The following is a 19,754-nucleotide window of genomic DNA, read 5'->3' on the forward strand; positions in this document are numbered from 1 at the left end:
GGGGCTCAAGCAATCCTCCTACCTCAGCCTTCTGAGTAGCTGGGACCACAGGGGTGTGCCACCATGTCCAGCTAGTATTTTTTTTTTTTTTTTAAGCGATGGGGGGGATCTCCCTATGTTGCCGAGGCTGAGATGTACCATAATCTAACCAACTCCACATAAAGACACATTTGTGTTGTTTCCAGTTATTCTCTATGATAATAATGCTACCATAGTATCTTTTTTTTTTTTTTTTTTTTTGAGACAGGGTTTTGCTCTTGTCGCCCAGGATGGAGTGCAATGGCGCAATCTCGGCTCACTGCAACCTCTGCCTCCCAGATTCAGGCGATTCTCCTGCCTCAGCCTCCCAAGTACCTGGGATTACAGGCGCCTGCCACCACGCCTGGCTAATTTTTGTTTTAGCAGAGACAGGGTTTCACCATGTTGGCCAGGCTGGTCTCAAACTCCTGACCTCAGGTGATTCGTCCACCGTGGCCTCCCAAAGTGCTGGAATTACAGGCGTGAGCCATTGCACCCAGCCAGTATACATATTTTTATCCACTTATTTAAATAGTTCCTTAGGATAAACTCCTAGAAGTGGGATAGTGGATCAAAGGACGTGAACATTCTGAATTCTGATGCTGCCACGTTACAATTCATAAAGATGATCATTTATTACCAATGCTTTTGTGCTTTCCTGATTATTGTGATGCTGCACATATTTTCATTAATATATAATGACCATTTGTATTTCTTCTTTTTGGACTTGCCTTTTCATGTAAGAAAGGAAGATTTAAGACTTACCAGTGCATTTTATATAGCTCTATCTTGATGAGGAAACCAAATAGTACATAATTATGAGACTAAAGATTGCTCATACAGAATTTGTTCCCTATTTTATAAATGTAATATATATATGAAACTTGACACGCTTAATATTTAGTGATTAAACCATTCATAATCTACATATATGTATAGTGAGTTGAACAGCATCCCCCTCCCCAACAAAATGCATGTCCACCTGGAACTTCAGAAAATCTTATTTGGAAACAGTCTTGCAAATGTAATTAGCTGAAAGGAGGTCATACTGGATTAAGGTGGGCCCTAAATCCAAAGACTGGTGTGCTCACAAGAAAAAGACAGAACACACAAAGAAGGCGGTCATGTGACAACAAAGAACCTGGAGGCAATTAAAGGTACAAGTCAAAGAATGCCAAGGACTGCTGGCAACTTCCAGAAGCTAGGAGAGAGTGTGGGACAGGTTCTCCTTCAGAGTCTCCGGGCGGAACCAACCATCATTTTGGACTTCTGGCTCCCTGACTTGTGGGGGAATAAATTTCCGTTGTCTTAAGCCACCTAGTTTGTGGTAATTGGTTAAAGGCAGCCACAGGAAATTAATACAACCAAAAGTGACACAAATTTCAAAAGCCAGGGTTACTGAACTTTAAAAAACTCTGCCTACTCCCTGAATGATAAAAATGAAAATGAACTTTAAAGCAATGCGTTGGAATACTAAAACTGAAACTATGGAAGAATGCCATGTGTGTGTGCTTATACTGGATAATCACTAGGAGTCACTCTAATTCACCCTCTCCTAACACCTCCATTTAAGAATTCCACTGGACACATTCCCTATCAGTGATGAACAAATCTGAGTTTAGGTTGGGAAAAGTACAACCAATAATGGAGCATTATAATCCTAAACAATATATTACCTAGAGACATACACATACACACTTAACTTTCTCTCCCTACTCAGCTCTGAAAACTCCCTTGAAACTGCTTTTCAGGTAAAAGGTTCTAGGTCCACTGCTTGCCAAGCGGATTTCTCTCCCTAAGCAATAATCTTAGATTTTTCAATTGCCATGAAACAGGCCAGGGAAGTCTCCTCCTCAGGAAAGCTGTCAATCACGTAAAAGTATCAGAGAAGTGACAAATAAAAGGTAAAGGTTAAGTCTCTTTAACTCAGTTTCTTTGCAATATTAAGACCAGCTAGAATGAAAATCTTGAGTTGAACATTCATTTTCTTGGATCAACTAAATCAAATAGGTTGGAAATGATGCATTTTATATTTAATATGAGGCTATGAAAACCATCCACTTCAAAACCTTTTAGTAGTAACTAAACAGTACATATCCTCTAAATGATTTCCTCCATATAACAGAAGAACCCCTATTTTAGCCCAGTATGGGTTTGGAGCAACAAGAACTTGGATGTAGATCTACGCCTCACCACTTACTTAACTAGCTGAGCACTTTGCGCAAGTTACTTAACTTTCCTCCTTTTCCTTAACTATTTTTGCCATTTTCCTCACATATAAGATAAAGGAAATGACATCAAAGTCATTGGAATTACTGGGAGCATAAATATCAAAGTACCTAGCATAGTGTTGCAAACATTACCAGGAATCTGAGAGACTCGGATAAGCTTATTAACAAGTGCTCAGTTTAACACATGTATAAATTAAGGGCTAGCCATTTAATGACTCAAGGCCTTAATGAAAAAGGAACAAAGATAAGATAATGGAGCCCAAGAGTCCCAACTACGATTCCTCTCACCTACCATTTAGTTAGCACTTCCTGATATTAGCACATGACCCAGCGTCAGGTTTTGCTATAATCACAAATAAGATGAAAATAATAGCTCTGCCATGCATCATGCTGCCTTCCCTTAGGAAGTTAATTTTACTTAATATTAGCTGACTAATGTTTAGTCTTCCTTTATTTAGCATTTGTATCTCTTGTAAACCAAGAACCATAATGAGTCTCTTAGAAAGACTACTAATGGATATGAACACCACCATTTCAGGTGAAGTCAAGGTAAACTAATTCTGATGGTCTCAGTAAGTCAGGAGCAAAATCTGAACTAGACTTTAAATACTACTCTTTCTAAGAGAGCACACCATTTTTCTTAAGCATTCACTTGATTTGTAAGTGATTCATTATTTTTAATTCCAAAGATCGAATCACAGGTTTAAAATAACACCTGGAACACACCTTTTAATTTCCCATCAAAGTCAGGGCTTGTGGCCACCTGGAGTCCTGGATGTGGTAAGAGAAAGCAGGTGACATCGGAGAAACATGAGTGAATGTGATTTCGAACATTCTGAATTTCTTCATGTTGATGTTCCTTCACCTGCCAATGAAGACCAACAATTTACCAACCAAAAGTCATTTGGTTTTCTTCACTAGGGACAACTAGTATAAGGACAAAGGAAAGAAGACTCCTCAACTCTGATGGATCATAGTGGCCAAATGAGAAAACTCAGAACCCTAAGAAGCAATAAACACACAAATCTGATTACCCACGGCTTGACTCCTATAGCTAGCAAACAGGTGTGTAAGAGTTTATTTAAAATGAGTATTACACAAGAGATGGTTTGTGGGGATGAAGGAGGATCTAACCAATTAGTAGTGACAGACAAAGGATTCCTGTGTTTTGGTTTGGGGGAACAGGTTAGGCCTGTTTATATCTATCCCAAAATAAGTAAAAATTTTGAATAAGAATAACATAACTAAAATTCTGAGTATGATTTCTAAAGACACATATAGAACTTGGTTTAAAATGTAAAATGGAAATTATAATCAAAGCTTGGGCACTGGCCCAGAGTTTTCTTCTACAGTTCCTGTGTACTGTATATACAGGTTCTTTAATCTTGTCAAGAATAAATATTAGCTTGTGTTAAGATTCATATATAGTTAATGTATTCAATATCATTTTCAATAACTGCTTTAAACACAATAGCCAAAAGCAAATGAGAAAGCTATCACTACTTTGAGATAATTCATCAGAAGATTATAGTCCCACTTACCTGTAAACGCTTATCCAAAAATGCCATTCCTCCTTGGAGTCCATAGCTATATTCATAAGGGAAACTCCAATCTCTAACCAAAAACATCAGTGTCTATTTAAGAAAAGAGCGGAACGTATTTTAACATGCATAAACACATTTTCAAGAGAACAACTGCAATACGTCTTTGCATAATGCCAGCTTCTACAAAGGGGGTAAAGATATGTACTGAAGGATTTACCTTTTTTTTTTTTTTTTTTTTTTTTTTTTTTTTTTAAAGAGATTGGGCCGATATTCAGAGAAGGACTGTGTGGTAGATAGAGCTCCCTCTCCCCTCTCCCCTCCTCCCTCCCCCCTCTCCCCTCTCCCCTCTTTCCACGGTCTCCCTCTGATGCCGAGCCGAAGCTGGACGGTACTGCTGCCATCTCAGCTCACTGCAACCTCCCTGCCCGATTCTCCTGCCTCAGCCTGCCGAGTGCCTGCGATTGCAGGCGTGCGCCGCCACGCCTGACTGGTTTTCGTATTTTTTTGGTGGAGACGGGGTTTCGATGTGTCGGCTGGGCTGGTCTCCAGCTCCTAACCGCGAGTGATCCGCCAGCCTCGGCCTCCCGAGGTGCCGGGATTGCAGACGGAGTCTCGTTAACTCAGTGCTCAATGGCGCCCAGGCTGGAGTGCAGTGGCGTGATCTCGGCTCGCTACAACCACCTCCCAGCCGCCTGCCTTGGCCTCCCTAAGTGCCGAGATTGCAGCCTCTGCCTGGCAGCCACCCCGTCTGGGAAGTGAGGAGCATCTCCGCCTGACTGCCCATCGTCTGGGATGTGAGGAGCCCCTCTGCCTGGCTGCCCAGTCTGGAAAGTGAGGAGCGTCTCTGCCCGGCCGCCATCCCATCTAGGAAGTGAGGAGCGCCTCTTCCCGGCCGCCATCACATCTGGGAAGTGAGGAGCGTCTCTGCCCGGCCGCCCATCGTCTGAGATGTGGGGAGCACCTCTGCCCTGCCGCCCCGTCCGGGATGTGAGGAGTGTCTCTGCCCAGCCGCCCTGTCTGAGAAGTGAGGAGACCCTCTGCCTGGCAACCGCCCCGTCTGAGAAGTGAGGAGCCCCTCCGCCCGACAGCCACCCCGTCTGAGAAGTGAGGAGCGTCCTCCCTCCTCGTCTGGGAGGGAGGTGGGGGGGTCAGCCCCCCGCCCGGCCAGCCGCCCCGTCCGGGAGGTGAGGGGCACCTCTGCCCGGCCGCCCCTACCGGGAAGTGAGGAGCCCCTCTGCCCGGCCAGCCGCCTCGTCCGGGAGGGAGGTGGGGGGGTCAGCCCCCCGCCTGGCCAGCCGCCCCATCCGGGAGGCGAGGGGTGCCTCTGCCCGGCCGCCCCTACTGGGAAGTGAGGAGCCCCTCTGCCTGGCCAGCCGCCCCGTCCGGGAGGGAGGTGGGGGGGTCAGCCCCCCTCCCGGCCAGCCACCCCATCCGGGAGGGAGGTGGGGGGGTCAGCCCCCCGCCCGGCCAGCCGCCCCATCCGGGAGGGAGGTGGGGGGATCAGCCCCCCGCCTGGCCAGCCGCCCCGTCCGGGAGGGAGGTGGGGGGATCAGCCCCCTGCCCGGCCAGCCGCCCTGTCCAGGAGGTGGGGGGGGCGCCTCTGCCCGGCCACCCCTACTGGGAAGTGAGGAGCCCCTCTGCCCGGCCAGCCGCTCTGTCTGGGAGGGAGGTGGGGGGGTCAGCCCCCGGCCCGGCCAGCCGCCCCGTCCGGGAGGGAGGTGGGGGGGTTAGCCCCCCGCCTGGCCAGCCGCCCCATCCGGGAGGTGAGGGGCGCCTCTGCCCGGCCGCCCCTCCTGGGAAGTGAGGAGCCCCTCTGCCCGGCCAGCCGCCCCGTCCGGGAAGGAGGTGGGGGGGTCAGCCCCCCGCCCGGCCAGCCGCCCCGTCCGGGAGGGAGGTGGGGGGGTCAGCCCCCCGCCCGGCCAGCCGCCCCGTCCGGGAGGGAGGTGGGGGGTCAGCCCCCCGCCCGGCCAGCCGCCCCGTCCGGGAGGGAGGTGGGGGGGTCAGCCCCCCGCCCGGCCAGCCGCCCCGTCCGGGAGGGAGGTGGGGGGGTCAGCCCCCCGCCCGGCCAGCCGCCCCGTCCGGGAGGGAGGTGGGGGGGTCAGCCCCCCGCCCGGCCAGCCGCCCCGTCCGGGAGGGAGGTGGGGGGGTCAGCCCCCCGCCCGGCCAGCCGCCCCGTCCGGGAGGGAGGTGGGGGGGTCAGCCCCCCGCCCGGCCAGCCGCCCCGTCCGGGAGGGAGGTGGGGGGGTCAGCCCCCCGCCGGGCCAGCCGCCCCGTCGGGGAAGTGAGGGGCGCCTCTGCCCGGCCGCCCCTACTGGGAAGTGAGGAGCCCCTCTGCCCGGCCAGCCGCCCTGTCCGGGAGGGAGGTGGGGGGTCAGCCCCCCGCCCAGCCAGCCGCCCCGTCCGGGAGGGAGGTGGGGGGGGTCAGCCCCCCGCCCGGCCAGCCGCCCCGTCCGGGAGGTGAGGGGCGCTTCTGCCCGGCCGCCCCTACTGGGAAGTGAGGAGCTCCTCTGCCCGGCCACCACCCCATCTGGGAGGTGTACTCAACAGCTCATTGAGAACGGGCCATGAAGACAATGGCGGTTTTGTGGAATAGAAAGGGGGGAAAGGTGGGGAAAAGATTGAGAAATCGGATGGTTGCTGTGTCTGTGTAGAAAGAGGTAGACATGGGAGACTTTTCATTTTGTTCTGTACTAAGAAAAATTCTTCTGCCTTGGGATCCTGTTGATCTGTGACCTTACCCCCAACCCTGTGCTCTCTGAAACATGTGCTGTATCCACTCAGGGTTGAATGGATTAAGGGCGGTGCAAGATGTGCTTTGTTAAACAGATGCTTGAAGGCAGCATGTTCGTTAAGAGTCATCACCACTCCTTAATCTCAAGTACCCAGGGACACAAACACTGCGGAAGGCCGCAGGGTCCTCTGCCTAGGAAAACCAGAGAACTTTGTTCACTTGTTTATCTGCTGACCTTCCCTCCACTATTGTCCTGTGACCCTGCCAAATCCCCCTCTGCGAGAAACACCCAAGAATGATCAATAAAAAAGAAAAAAAAATAAAAATAAAGAGATTGGGCCTTGCTCCGTCACTAAGGCTAGAGTGCAGTGGCATGATCATAGCTCACTGTAGCCTAGAATTCCTGGGCTCAAGTGATCCTTTCACCTCAGCCTCCCAAGTAGCCGGGACTACAAGCACATGCCACTACTCCTGGCTTATTTTTTAATTTTTTTATATAGACAAGGTCTTGCTCTGTTGCCCAGGCTGGTCTTGAACTCTAGGCCTCAAGCAATCCTGTGGCCTTGGCCCCCCAAAGTGCTGGGATTACAGGTGTGAGCCACCACACCCGGCCAGATTTATCTATTCTGTAATGTCTTATAAGTTTTACAAACACTGGAGGGACATGTTTAAGCTAAATATGAGGTCAATATATCCTATCTGCTATTTTTGTTCCCACAGGTTAGTAGGAACAGAAGGAAGACATTAATGAGAAAATGGTAAATTTGGGACTCTGCCTTAAAGAAATCCATGGGGAATACAGTAAAGGACAAAAGAGAAAACCACATGGCACCAGCTAATCATAAAATCAGATCTGTGGCTGGGCACAGTGGCTCACGCCTGTATCCCAGCTACTCGGGAGGCTGAGGCAGGAGAATCACTTGAACCCAGGAGGCGGAGGTTGCAGTGAGGCGAGATCACGCCACTGCACTCCAGCCTGGGTGACAGAGCGAGACTCTGTCTCTAAAAAAGAAAAAAATCAGGTCTGTTTTCAGCATTAGAAAGGAAGGCCAGCCACAGTGGCTCATGCCTATAATCCCTTTACTCTGGGAGGCCGAAGCAGGTGGGTCACCTGAGCTCAGGAGTTTGAGACCAGCCTGGTCAACATGATGAAACCCCATCTCTACAAAAAATACAAAAAATTAGCCGGGCGCCTGAAATCCCAGCTACTCAGGAGGGTGAGGAAGGAGAATTGCTTGAACCTGGGAGGCAGAGGTTGCAGTGAGCCAAGATCATGCTACTGCACTCCAGCCTGGGCAAAATTTTAGAAAGAAACTCCATCTCAAAAAAAATAAATAAATTAGAAAAGAAAAGAAATAAGGCTTACACACTGAAAGCATCTCTAATCCCATTGACTGAGGCTGCTGTGCTTCCTCATTCTCAAGAAACACTGAACTGAGGCATAGGTCAGCAAAGACTTTTTGCAGAGAGAGAGAGACAGAGAGTGAGTGAGTGTGTATGTGTGTGTTTGTGTTGAGACGGTCTTGCTCTGTTACCCAGGCTGCAGTGCAGTGGCACAATCATGGCTCACTGCAGCCTTGACCTCCTAGGCTTAAGTGATCCTCCTACCTCAACCCCACCGAGTAGCTGGGACTACAGGCGTGCACGACCTTTTTATTTTATTTTATTTTTGTTTTTTTCTTTTTTTTTGAGACAAAGTCTTGCTCTGTCGCCCAGGCTGGAGTATAGTGGCATGACCTCGGCTCATTGTAACCTTCACCTACCAGGCTCAAGCGACTCTCCTGCCTTAGCCTCCTGAATAGCTAAGATTACAGGCACCTACCACCACGCCCAGCTGATTTTTGTATTTTTAGTAGAGACAGGTTCCATGTTGGCCAAGCTGGTCTCGAACTCTTGACCTCAGGTGATCTGCCTGCTTTGGCCTCCCAAAGTGCTGGGATTACAGGCGTGAGCCACTGTACCTACCCCCATTTTTTTTAAGAGATGTCTTGCTATGTTGCCCAGGCTGGTCTCAAACTCCTGGGCTCTAGCAATTCTTCCACCTGGGTCTCCCCAAAGTGCTGGGATTACAGGTGTAAGCTACCACGCCCAACCCACAGAGTTTACTTTTTAAACGATTACTCTGCCATTGTAGCAGGAAAGCAGTCACAGACAGTACAAAGACAAATGAGCATGGCTGTGTTACACTAAAATTTTACCTACAGACAATGACATTTGAATTTCAGGTAATTTACATGTCATAAAATAGTACTGCTCATTTTTTTCAACCATTTAAAAATGTAAAAACCATTCTTAGCTCACAAGTCATATAAAAACAGGTGGCAAGCTAGATTTGGCCTATGAGCTGTAGTTTGCCAATCTGTGAAAACAAAAACAAAGGTATGAATTATATTTAAAATAAATATTCTAACCTGGAAAGGCTTTTGGAAAATTTCATCCATTGCCAGACGACCGTATTCTGTGAAGAGCTTTAAAAAAGAAGCATTATGGTTTGTAAAGCAAAATTACTTAAAATAGTTCTATGGCCTTTTTAGCAAAGTATTCATTATATTTATACTGATACCAGAGTTCTACAGTTTCAAAAGCCCACAGGAGTCATGAACCTTAAAATCATCTTGGTTATTCCCTGCTCACATCCCACATCCCAATTCATCAACAAATCCAGAATCCAGACACTATTTCCATGTGGCTTGGAATACTGCAATAGCCTCCTAACTGCCTCAGCCCATGCCTCCCTATGGGCTATTCTCAATACAGCAGCCACATTGACTCTTTTATAATATGGTTAGTTAGATCATATAATGGCTTTGCTCAAAACCCCGCAACCTCATTCAGTATTAAAGCCAGTCCTTACAGTGTGATGCAGCCACACTGGCCCTCCTTCCTGTTCTTCAAATACATGGGGCACACCGCTGCCTTAGGACCTTCGTACTGGCTCCTCCCACTAACTATAAGTTCTTCTCCCAAATTTCCTCATGATCTGCTCCCTCACTTCTTAAGGTCTTTCAAATAGCTCCTTCTCAGTGAAGACTTCCATGGCCATCTACCGAAAAGGATTACAAGTTTGCCAATAATATTTCCTACTTCGTGTCTTTAAAAAAAATTTTTTTTTTTTTGAGACAGAGTTGTGCTCGTTGCCCAGGCTGGAGCGTAATGGCGTGTGGCTCATCGCAACCTCCGCCTCCCGGGTTCAAGCGATTCTCCTGCCTCAGCCTCCCGGGTAGCTGGGATTACAGGCATGTGCCACCAAACCTGGCTAATTTTGTATTTTTAGTAGAGACAGGGTTTCTCCATGTTGGTCAGGCTGGTCTTGAACTCCTGACCTCAGGTGATCCACCTGCCTCGGCCTTCCAAAGTGCTGGGATTACAGGCGTGAGCCACCACACCCAGCCTTAAAAGTTTTTTTCTTAACATTTATCATTATCTAATATACTATACCTCTTCTTGATTTGATTTGCATCTGTCTTTATACTAGCATTTAAACTCCATGAGGGCAAGAATATATTTGTCTGTTTTGTGCACTACTGGATTTCCAGCAGCAAGAAAAGTATTAGGCCCATAATATTTATGTCATTCAAATGACTGAATTCTTTAAGGTTAAGGTTTACATGTATATTTACCTCTAAATCTTCAGGAAGCCTCACTAAAAGCATAACAAAACAAAGTTTAAAAGTAAATAAATAAACAGGACAAAGCAGCCAGCAGAAAAGCCCTGTCAAAAACATTCTGGACTGCAGCCACCTCAGCTCACTGCAACCTCCCTGCCTGATTCTCCTGCCTCAGCCTGCCGAGTGCCTGGGATTGCAGGCGCGCGCCGCCACGCCTGACTGGTTTTCGTGTTTTTTGGTGGAGACGTGGTTTCGCCGGGTTGGCCGGGCTGGTCTCCAGCTCCTGACCGCGAGTGATCTGCCAGCCTCGGCCTCCCGAGGTGCCGGGATTGCAGACGGAGTCTCGCTCACTCAGTGCTCAATGTTGCCCAGGCTGGAGGGCAGTGGCGTGATCTCGGCTCGCTACAACCTCCACCTCCCAGCCGCCTGCCTTGGTCTCCCAAAGTGCCGAGATTGCAGCCTCTGCCCGGCCGCCACCCAGTCTAGGAAGCGTCTCTGCCTGGCCGCCCATCGTCTGGGATGTGAGGAGCCCCTCTGCCCGGCCGCCCAGTCTGGGAAGTGAGGAGCGCCTCTTCCCGGCCGTCATCCCATCTAGGAAGTGAGGAGTGTCTCTGCCTGGCCGCCCATCATCTGGGATGTGGGGAGCACCTCTGCCCCGCCGCCCCATCTGAGATGTGAAGAGTGCCTCTGCCCGGCCACAACCCCGTCTGGGAACTGAGGAGTGTCTTTGCCCTGCCGCCACCCCATCTGGGAGGTGAGGAGCGTCTCTGACCGGCCGCCCCGTCTGAGAAGTGAGGAGCCCCTCCCCCGGGCAGCAGCCCCGTCCGGGAGGGAGGTGGGGGGGCAGCCCCCGCCCGGCCAGCCACCCAGTCCGGGAGGTGGGGGGCGCCTCTGCCCGGCCGCCCCGTCTGGGAAGTGAGGAGCCCCTCTGCCCGGCCACCACCCCATCTGGGAGGTGTACCCAAGGGCAGCTCATTAAGAACAGGCCATGATGACAATGGCGGTTTTGTGGAATAGAAAAGGGGGAAAGGTGGGGAAAAGATTGAGAAATCGGATGGTTGCTGTGTCTGTGTAGAAAGGAGGAGACATGGGAGACTTTTCATTTTGTTCTGTACTAAGAAAAATTCTTCTGCCTTGGGATCCTGTTGATCTGTGACCTTACCCCCAACCCTGTGCTCTCTGAAACATGTGCTGTGTCCACTCAGGGTTAAATGGATTAAGGGCGGTGCAAGATGTGCTTTGTTAAACAGATGCTTGAAGGCAGCATGCTCGTTAAGAGTCATCACCACTCCCTAATCTCAAGTACCCAGGGACACAAACACTGCGGAAGGCGTCAGGGCCCTCTGCCTAGGAAAACCAGAGACCTTCGTTCACGTGTTTATCTGCTGACCTTCCCTCCACTATTGTCCTATGACCCTGCCAAATCCCCCTCTCCGAGAAACACCCAAGAATGATCAATAAACACTAAAAAAAATTTTTTAAAAATAGAAAAAATCTTATAAAAGAAGGGTATAATGTTTTTGTACAGTTCTACATTGTATTTTAAGCTAAACGTTATTACAAAAGAGTTGAAAACTTGAAGAAAATTTAAAATTGTATAAAGCAAAAAAGCTAAGCTTAATTTATTATTGAAGAAAAAAATGTATAAATGTAGTGTAGCTTAAGTGTGCAGCATTCCTAAAGTCTACAGTAGTGTGCAGTAATGTCCTAGGTTTTCACATTGATTCATCACTCACTCATTCTCTCACCCAGAGCAACTCCCAGTCCTGGAAGTGCCATTCATAGTAAGTGCCCTATAAAGATAAAACTTTCTTGCCAGGCATGGTGGCTCACACCAGTAATCCCAGCACTTTGGGAGGCCAAGGCAGGAGGATCGCCTGAGGTCGGGAGTTCGAGACCAGCCTGACCAACATGGAGAAACCCCGTCTCTACTAAAAATACAAAATTAGCAGGGCGTGGTGGCGCGTGCCTGTGGTCCCGGCTACTTGGGGGGCTGAGGCAGGAGAATCACTTGAACCCGGGAGGTGGAGGTTGGGGTGAGCCGAGATTGCGCCATTGCACTCCAGCCTGGGCAACAAGAGTGAAACACCATCTCAAAAAATAATAATAATAAAAAATAAATAATAAAACTTTATCTTTTATACCATAAAAAAAAAAAAAAACATTCTGGATGGAAAATAGACAAATGAGAACTGTCTCAAGTTTTGGCTTTCTCTGTTCTGCTAAGAAATCTGGAAGAGACAGGGGCCAACAAGGAAGAAGCAAATTATCTCAGTAGAAATCCCTGAAATGCTCAGAAATTATAAGCATACAGTTACCTTACAGGAGGAGGTGTAGGAGTCCAGCTGACAACTAGGAAATATGTGGTCTTAGGAGAAAGTACCTACACTTCCAGGCACCCCTCTCTAACCCCCGTATTTTTCCTGCCTCCATAGAAGATGGGAAGTGTACTATCTGGAGAAGATAAATCCAAAAAAAAATCTAGACTTAGATACCAAACTCAGCTGAGGTTAGGAGTAAGTCTCCTATCTTCAAACAGGTACTTAAATCAAAGTCCACATAGTGAGCAGTGGGACTCCTTAGCCCTCTCACCCTACTGGTTGCCACAGCAAGCTTCTACCCACCAAGGCAGGAATTTAAAGAAATTTTTTCCAGGGAAACTAACAACCCAAGAATAAATATCTGCAAAAAAAATAGACATTTAGGAGTTGGCAACAAAATAGCTAGATAACCTTGCCAAACCACCTACCTCATTGTGATCCAAACCAGTACACAAGGCCTATCCTCTTATCAAAGCTCCCAGTTGGATTGTTAGTGGCTGTCTCTTAAATAGGTAGTCAAGGACCACCAGCTAGACATTTGAGAAAAGCCTCTTAGCAGGGCTGGCTGCTCTAATCCCAGCACTTTGGGAGGCCAAGGCGGGGAGATCACTTGAGGTCAGGAGTTCGAGACCAGCCTGGCCAACATGGCGAAACCCTGTCTCTAATAAAAATACAAAAATTAGCTGGGCGTGGTGGCACATGCCTGTAATCCCAGCTTCTCAGGAGGCTGAGCCAGGAGACTTGCTTGAGCCCGGGAGGTGGACGTTGCAGTGAGCCGAGATCGCACCACTGCACTCCAGCCTAGGCAGCAGAGTGAGACTCTGTCTCTAAAAAAAAAAAAGCAAAAAAACAAAAAGGCCAGGCACGGCGGCTCACATCTGTAATCCTGGCACTTTAGGAGGCTGAGGCAGGCAGATCATTTCAGGTTAGGAATTCGAGGTCAGTCTGACCAACATAGTGAAACCCTGTCTCTACTAAAAGTACAAAAAAAATTAGCCGGGTGTGGTGGCACGCACCTGCAGTCCCAGCTACTCAGGAGGCTAAGGCAGCAGAATCACTTGAACTTGGGAGGCGGAGATTGCAGTGAGTGAGCCAAGATCGTGCCACTGCACTCCAGCCTGGGCAACTGAGGGAGACTCCATCTCAAAAAAAAAAAAAAAGTACTAAAAATCCAGGTTAGGTGGGAAACTTCTTTGGAAACAAAACCTGCCTTCAACTGACATGAAGCTTTTTATAGGCTTATTTACCCCATTTTATTGGTTATATATTTCACTGAAGAAATATTAATGTGTTTAATCAGAAGGCTCTGCATGAACATCAACACCCAGCTAATTTTTGTATTTTTAATAGAGACGGGGTTTCACCATGTTTGCCAGGCTGGTCTCGAACTCCTGACCTCATGATTCACCTGCCTCAGCCTCCCAAAGTGCTGGGATTACAGGCATGACCCACCACACCCAGCTGTGATTTCTTTTTTTACATCAAAATATTTAATCTATCTGGTCTATCTGGAATTTTTGTATATAGTACAAGGTAGAAATATAATTTTCTTTTCTTTTTTTTTTTTTTAAAGACAGAGTCTCACTCTGTTGCCCAGACTGGAGTGCAGTGGTGTGCTCTCAGCTCACTTCAACCTTTGCCTCCCAGGTTCAAGTGATTCTCAGGCCTCAGCCTCCCGAGTAGCTGAGATTACAGGCATTTGCCACTGCACCCAGCTAATTTTTTTTTTGTACTTTCAGTAGAGACGGGGTTTCACCATGTTGGCCAGACTGGTCTCGAACACCCAAACTCAGGTGATCAGCCTGCCTCAGCATTCCAAAGAGGAATATAATTTCTAATTTATCTAAATACATAGCCAACTGTCCTAACACCGCTTATTGACTGATCTATGCTTTATGGTATATGTGTATATATTCTTAAGTAGAATAAAATATATGAAAATGTAGTATATCATAAGTACACTGCATTGATCTATTTTTTTCCTGAACCAATGCCATGTTCTTGTAATTACAGATTTATAATATGCACTAAGTCAATTATCTCATATTTCCCCTGTAATTTTGTTGGCTGTTTTACAATTTAACTTTCCAAATGAATTTCACAACAATTCTGTCAAGTTCCCAAAATAATGCCTTTATGATTTTGTTTAGTGGGGAAGAACTGACAAGTTTATAATTCTCAGTCTAAATGAGATAATGTTTATAACACACTGCAGTATCTAGTGCAGAGTAAGCAATAAATACATGTTGGCTATTATCATCCCCATATAGAAGAAACAAGGCATATTTCTGCATGTTAAATCTTTTATATGCCTCATACAATTCTGAAGTGCTCCATATAGATCTTTTTTAAGTTTATTCTGTTTTCAATATTTTGTTGCTAAAGTCAATTTTTTCCATTACATTTTTAAACTGGTTATTGTTAGTAGAGAGGAAAACCTAATGATTTTGTATCTGTATTTTGTAATGGAGACCTTAATTATCTTTTAAGTTCCAAATAATTTTCTAGTTCATTCTTACGGATTTCCAGGCACACAAACATATTACTTTCTCCTCTGTAATATTTATATTTTACAGTTGCTGAGTCTACCAACAGCCTTGTCATGTGAGACAAGGTGAATTACATAACTGCATCATAATCTACTTACTACTTCTTATGGGTTGAATTGTGTCCTGAAGAAAAATATGCTAAAGTCCTCGCACCTGGTACCTGTGAATGTGACCTTACATATATCTATAGCACTTGGCCCTCTACCTCACACAAGGTAAGCATTCGAAAAATGGTTGAAAGGAAGGAGCTTAGAAAGGAATAAATTTCAGGTGAAACGGTGACCAACTCAAGTTGTGATCGAAGTTTTACAGAGCAACAGCTCTCAACCACTAAGCCATGGCACTGGTACAGAACTACCAATTATGAAGTACAGACAATTGCCATAAGCAACATTAAGGATCGAGGTTTAGGAGGAATTTTCCTTGTTTTTTTAAATAAACATAAAATAGAACTAATTCAAGGTAATCCCTATAATAATGACACCCTTACTCACTCACATTCTGATGCTTTCTTGAATGTCAGTGGGAGAAGTAGCATTAGAGTAACATACCAGAATTGCATCCAACCCTGGAATACTCACAAAAGAGCATTTTGTGGGAAAAACAGATAAGAACTGCTGCTATAAAAAAAGAGAAGAAAAAGGCCGGGCGCAGTGGCTCATGCCTGTAATCCCAGCACTTTGGGAGGCCGAGGCAGGCGGATCACGAGGTCAACAATTTGAGACCAGCCGGACCGACATGGTGAAACCCCGTCTCTATTAAAAATACAAAAAGTAGCCAGGCATGGTGGCGCACACCTGTAATCCCAGCTTGCAGTGAGCCAAGATTGCATCATTGCACTCCAGCCTGGGGACAAGAGCAAGACTTCGTCTTAAAAAAAAAAAAGTCTATTCTGAACATGGCAGCCAGAATGATCCCTTTACAACAGGTCAGATAACATCATTGCTGACGACCCTCCCATGGCTCCCACCTTCCCCAGAGGAAAAGACCCAGCATGAGTGGGACCTCACTGCCTCTCTGACTTCATCACTTAACCCCTTCCTGTCACACTCTCCAATCCTACCCACTGGCCTCCCTGCCATTCCTTGATCTTGCCAAGCACACTCCCCTCAGGGTCTGTCTTCCAGTAGCTGCTCCTCTCCTGTAATAGTTTTCCGCCCAAATGTATCTGAAGGACTCACTTGCCCACTTTCTTTCATTCTCTGCTCAAATCATTAAGGCCTTCCCCGACCGCTCCTGCTCCACCCCACCAATGGCTATACACAGTATAGAATTACTATGAACCAAAAACCTTCCTCTACATTTCAATCTTTTGCTAAAAACTACTCAGTTGTAAAATGTTCCTTAATCTTAAAACTTTTAAATAATATGATGTTAAAATTGTTACGAGAAATATATACCTGCAGCTGTTGAAGATCATCTTCTTGAATGTTCTGGGATAAATTATAAATCTAGAAAACAAAAATCCAGATTGATACTACTCTGGCTTACTTCAAACAAATCCCAAATAAGCCTAAAGGGCTGACAGAAGCTTTGAACAATTAAAGACTTGCATATAAGAACATGAGGCCTGTTCAAACAGCAATATGATCTGTCTTTTAGAAAACTATGCACATAAGATTGAAATCGAAAATTCCTCCTTTACAGTTTAAAACAGTTTTCCTAAGTTCTTATCAAATCTGTATTTTCTATATGATATAATAAATTTCCATTTTTTGGACTTTTCTTGGAACATATTATATATAATTATGACCAAAGAGGAAAAATTCTTTGGCTCCTTCTCAAACTTTTAAAAGTTTAACTGCATCTACAGTTTAAAAATAATACTTACATATCATCCTAGAAATTCTGTTAACAGAACAATAACCAAAACTGTATTTCCTCCCTTTATCTTATTTCCTTTGCGAGCTTTTTTCTGAGTCAAGTGGTTTTTACCTGAACAGAACTAGTCATAGTGCTTAAAGCAAAGATGGTAGCACAGTCTTTCACAGTTGACTGGCTGTCAAATGCCCCCTGGGTATCCATCAGAACAACTGCAACCTAAAAAAAAGGAAAATACAAACAAAAGAGATTAAACTAAGAAGGAGGAAACCGTAAAGGAGAAATTGAAAAGTACAGTTAATATATACTTAAGTACAGGTAATGTTTATGTGAGCCTTAAGCACCTGCTTGTAGGTTCTGTACGACTATTTAGGTGCTTTGCTTTGACAACAGCACTCTACTGAAGATTATCCAGAGGTATACAGAGCAATATGGAAGGCAAAAATTGCCCCACCAATTGAAACAGACAAAAGTTGAAAGCAATTAGCTTATCACCCAGCCAGGCATTTGGATGTTTCCTGTTGTTGAAAAAGAAACTAAAAAATATTCATCTTGGCCAGGTGCAGTGGCTCACACCTATAATACCAACAGTTTGGGAGGCCGTGGCAGCAGCATCACTTGAGCCCAGTTCAATACCAGCCTGGGCAACATAGTGAGACCCAGTCTCTACATAAAATTTAAAAAATTAGATCAGGCGCAATGGCTCATGCCTGTAATCCCAGCACTTTGGGAGGGAGGCAAAGTCAGGTGGATCACTTGAGGCCAGGAGTTCCAGACCAGCCTGGCCAACACGGTGAAATCGTGTCTCTACCAAAAATACAAAAATTAGGCCAGGCGCAGTGGCTCACACCTGTAATCCCAGTACTTTGGGAGGCCAAGGCAGGTGGATCACCTGAGGTCCAGAGTTCGAGACCAGCCCGGCTAACATGGCGAAATCCCGTCTCTACTAAAAATACAAAAAAAATGGGCGTGGTGGTGCACACCTGTAGTCCCACCTACTCCAGAGGTTGAGGCAGGAGAATCACTTGAACCCAGGAGGCAGAGGTTGCAGTGAGCCGAGACCACACCGCTGTACTCCAGCCTGGGTGAGAGAGCGAGATTTTGTCCCAAAAAAAAAAAACAAAAACTCTTTGGTATATACCCAAAGGAGCTGAAAACTTATGTCTCAACAAAAACCAACACATGAGTATTTACAGGAGCTTTATTCTTAATTGTCAAAATTTGAAAGCAACCAAGATGTCCTTCCTTCAACAGGCAAATGGATGAACAAACTGGTGCATTCATAATGTAGAATACTATTCAGCAATAAAAAGAAATGAACTATCAAGACACGAAACAGTTGCAGAAATCTTAAAATCGCATTGCTAAGTGAAAGAGGCCAATCTGAAAAGGCTGCATATTGTATGATTCTAACTATACGACATTCCAGTAAAGGCGAAACTATGGAGACAGTAAAAAGATCAGTGGAGGAGTTTGTGGGGAGGGAAGAAGAGAGGAACAGATAGGTACATTACAGAGAATGTTTAGGGCAGTGTGACTATTCTGTATGATACAGTAATAGTGGGCATGTGTCACTATACAGTTGTCAAAATCCAATGTACAACACAATGAGTGAGCCCTAAAGTAAACTATGTATGGGCTTTAGCTAATGACAATATATTGGTTCAAATATTAATTGTAACGAATGTATCACACTATTACAAGATGTAAACAACAGAGCAAACTGAAGAAGAGTGTGGGAACTGGGCAGGTTGCAACTAATTTTCCTGAAAACCTAAAACAAAATAAAGATACAATTTGGTTTTTTTTTTTTTTGAGACGGAGTCTTGCGCTGTGGCCAGGTTGGAGTGCAGTGGCGCGATCTCGGCTCACTGCAAGCTCCGCCTCCCAGGTTCACGCCATTCTCCTGCCTCAGCCTCCCAAATAGCTGGGACTATAGACGCCCGCCACCACGCCCAGCTAATTTTTGTATTTTTAGTAGAGACGGGGTTTCACTGTGTTAGCCAGGATGGTCTCGATCTCCTGACCTCATGATCCGCCCGCCTCAGCCTCCCACAGTGCTGGGATTATGGAGTTTCACTCTGTTGCCCAGGTTGGAGAACAATGGCACGATCTTGGCTCACTGCAACCTCCACCTCCCAGGTCCAAGCGATTCTCCTGCCTCAGCCTCCCGAGTAGCCGGGATTACAGGCATGAGCCACCATGCCCGGCTAATTTTTGTATTTAGTAGAGATGGGTTTTCACCATGTTGGTCAGGCTAGTCTCAAACTCCTGACTTCAGGTGATCCACCCACCTCGGCCTCCCAAAGTGTGAGATTACAGACATGCGCCACCGCACCTGGCCAAAGAATTTTAAATGAACAAAGCATCAACCAGCTGTGGAACAACTTCAAGCAGCAAGAGGCACATGTAATAGGAGTCTCCAAAGGGAGTAACAGATCAAAAAAACTTGAAGAAATAATAACCTTAAAATGTCCAAATTTGATAAACATTATAAATCTGCAGATTCAAGAAGCTCAACAAAACCCACATACAAATAACATGAACTACATCAGCCTGGCGCAGTGGCTCACGCCTATAATCCCAGCACTTTGGGAGGCCAAGGCGGGCAGATCACGAGGTCAGGAGATCGAGACCATCCTGGCTAACACAGTGAAACCCCGTCTCTACTAAAAATACAAAAACTTAGCCGGGCGTGGTGGTAGGCGCCTGTAGTCCCAGCTCCTTGGGAGGCTGAGGCAGGAGAATGGCGTGAACCCGGGAGACGGAGCTTGCAGTGAGCCGAGATCGTGCCACTGCACTCCAGCCTGGGCGACACAGTGAGACTCCGTCTCAAAAAAAAAAAAAAAAGAACTACATCAAAACACATCATAATTTGCTCAAAAACAGTGATAAAATCTTAAAAGCAACCAGACATACCCCATAAATATA

The 19,754-nt window shown here is 46.3% G+C and overlaps 1 protein-coding gene across 8 annotated transcripts in view; it reads right to left on the bottom strand.

The window, feature by feature from the left end:
- Window positions 1-19,754, bottom strand: part of ATL3 (atlastin GTPase 3) — a 46,664-nt gene that overhangs the window by 11,241 nt on the left and 15,669 nt on the right. For 6 of the 8 annotated variants that reach the window (XM_016919816.3, XM_016919815.4, XM_063782506.1 and 3 more), the window contains 5 exon segments: window positions 16,938-17,042; window positions 16,403-16,453; window positions 8,936-8,992; window positions 3,791-3,883; window positions 2,976-3,114 (listed from right to left, as the gene is read on the bottom strand). In XM_016919816.3, the coding sequence (XP_016775305.1) occupies window positions 2,976-3,114; window positions 3,791-3,883; window positions 8,936-8,992; window positions 16,403-16,453; window positions 16,938-17,042 (445 nt within the window). 8 annotated transcript variants of the gene reach the window in all.

Source organism: Pan troglodytes, chromosome 9 (assembly GCF_028858775.2).
Source record: "Pan troglodytes isolate AG18354 chromosome 9, NHGRI_mPanTro3-v2.0_pri, whole genome shotgun sequence".
Classification (NCBI taxonomy): domain Eukaryota; kingdom Metazoa; phylum Chordata; class Mammalia; order Primates; family Hominidae; genus Pan; species Pan troglodytes.